Source organism: Limulus polyphemus, unplaced genomic scaffold (assembly GCF_000517525.1).
Source record: "Limulus polyphemus unplaced genomic scaffold, Limulus_polyphemus-2.1.2 Scaffold50, whole genome shotgun sequence".
NCBI classification, from domain to species: domain Eukaryota; kingdom Metazoa; phylum Arthropoda; class Merostomata; order Xiphosura; family Limulidae; genus Limulus; species Limulus polyphemus.
Genome location: NW_013665660.1, coordinates 1,454,750 through 1,455,946, shown reverse-complemented (window position 1 = coordinate 1,455,946; position 1,197 = coordinate 1,454,750). Strand labels below are relative to the sequence as shown.

The following is a 1,197-nucleotide window of genomic DNA, read 5'->3' as shown; positions in this document are numbered from 1 at the left end:
CAATAAATATTATATTTCTGGTTTAAAATAATGATACAGAATAAATATATCTTATTTTATTCTCAAAATTAAAGTATAACAGATTAAAAATCTGAAAAATTAAAAACATTAAAATACACATACAAATATGCAAAACCTCATGCTTGTTCCTGAAAACAGAAAAAAGACCAATTTAAAATTTTTTACACTAACTAATGTACAGTTTTGATGCAGTATAAGAAGAATGTTTGGTTCTAAAATAAAAGTAAAGTTTTGTAATATTATTGGTTTCAAAGCTCAAATACCCATCTTTATATATGTTGTTTGTATTGCTGTTTGTATTTCTCAGGGTGTTGGTGGTACTGTGCAGTTTACTAAAGGCTATTTAAAAAAAGCATTTGAGATGGTTCGAGAAAGAGGTGGCCTTTGTGTGTCTGATGAGGTAATAAACATTTCTGTATGTCGTTAATCCATCTTTTACTTTTTTTAATATCAAGATTTACAAGTACCTGATTGATGGACATGCTTTCCTTGAATTAGTAGAAATTTTTCTGATTCATCTAAACTTATCTTAGTGGTGGATTCTTCTAGAATTTAAGATCAATAGAGAACTATGTAACATAAAGAAAATATGCCAGTTTAGATGTACAAATATTTTCATAAAATAATAACCACGATCCGCAAAACATTTGCAGTAGTTTTCATGCCCTTCACTTGAATTTTTTGTATTCTATCTTTTTAATGCACATCATTTAAGCTGCACTTTCTTGCAGGTATTATGCATTAGATCAATAAATCCTGGTTTATTTGAAAACATTTTACACCATTAGACAAAAATACTCGCATAGATATAACTTTATTTAATAAAACTACACATACATAACTTTGTTTAATAAAACTACACATACATAACTTTGTTTAATAAAACTACACATACATAACTTTGTTTAATAAAACTACACATACATAACTTTGTTTAATAAAACTACACATACATAACTCTGTTTAATAAAACCACATGTATGTACCTTTATTTAATAAAACTACAAGTAAAGTAATAAATAAAGTATAGTAATGGTATTTATAATAGTGTACGGAATATGAAACAGTTATGAGCATTCAGTGTATGACACGGTCTTATGAGTTGAAACAAAGAAACTCGCAAAAAACGGAGAATAAAACCCATAATAAAGAAAAAAAATAGCTAAAAGGTGTTTA

At 26.6% G+C, this 1,197-nt stretch overlaps 1 protein-coding gene across 2 annotated transcripts in view; it reads left to right on the top strand.

Moving 5' to 3' along the window:
• LOC106463086 (alanine--glyoxylate aminotransferase 2, mitochondrial-like) overlaps positions 1 to 1,197 on the top strand; it is an 18,417-nt gene that overhangs the window by 9,437 nt on the left and 7,783 nt on the right. For both annotated transcript variants that reach the window (XM_013923059.2, XM_022390803.1), the window contains exon 7: positions 329 to 421. In XM_013923059.2, coding sequence (XP_013778513.1) covers positions 329 to 421 — 93 coding nt within the window. The remainder of the gene's footprint in view (positions 1 to 328; positions 422 to 1,197) is intronic.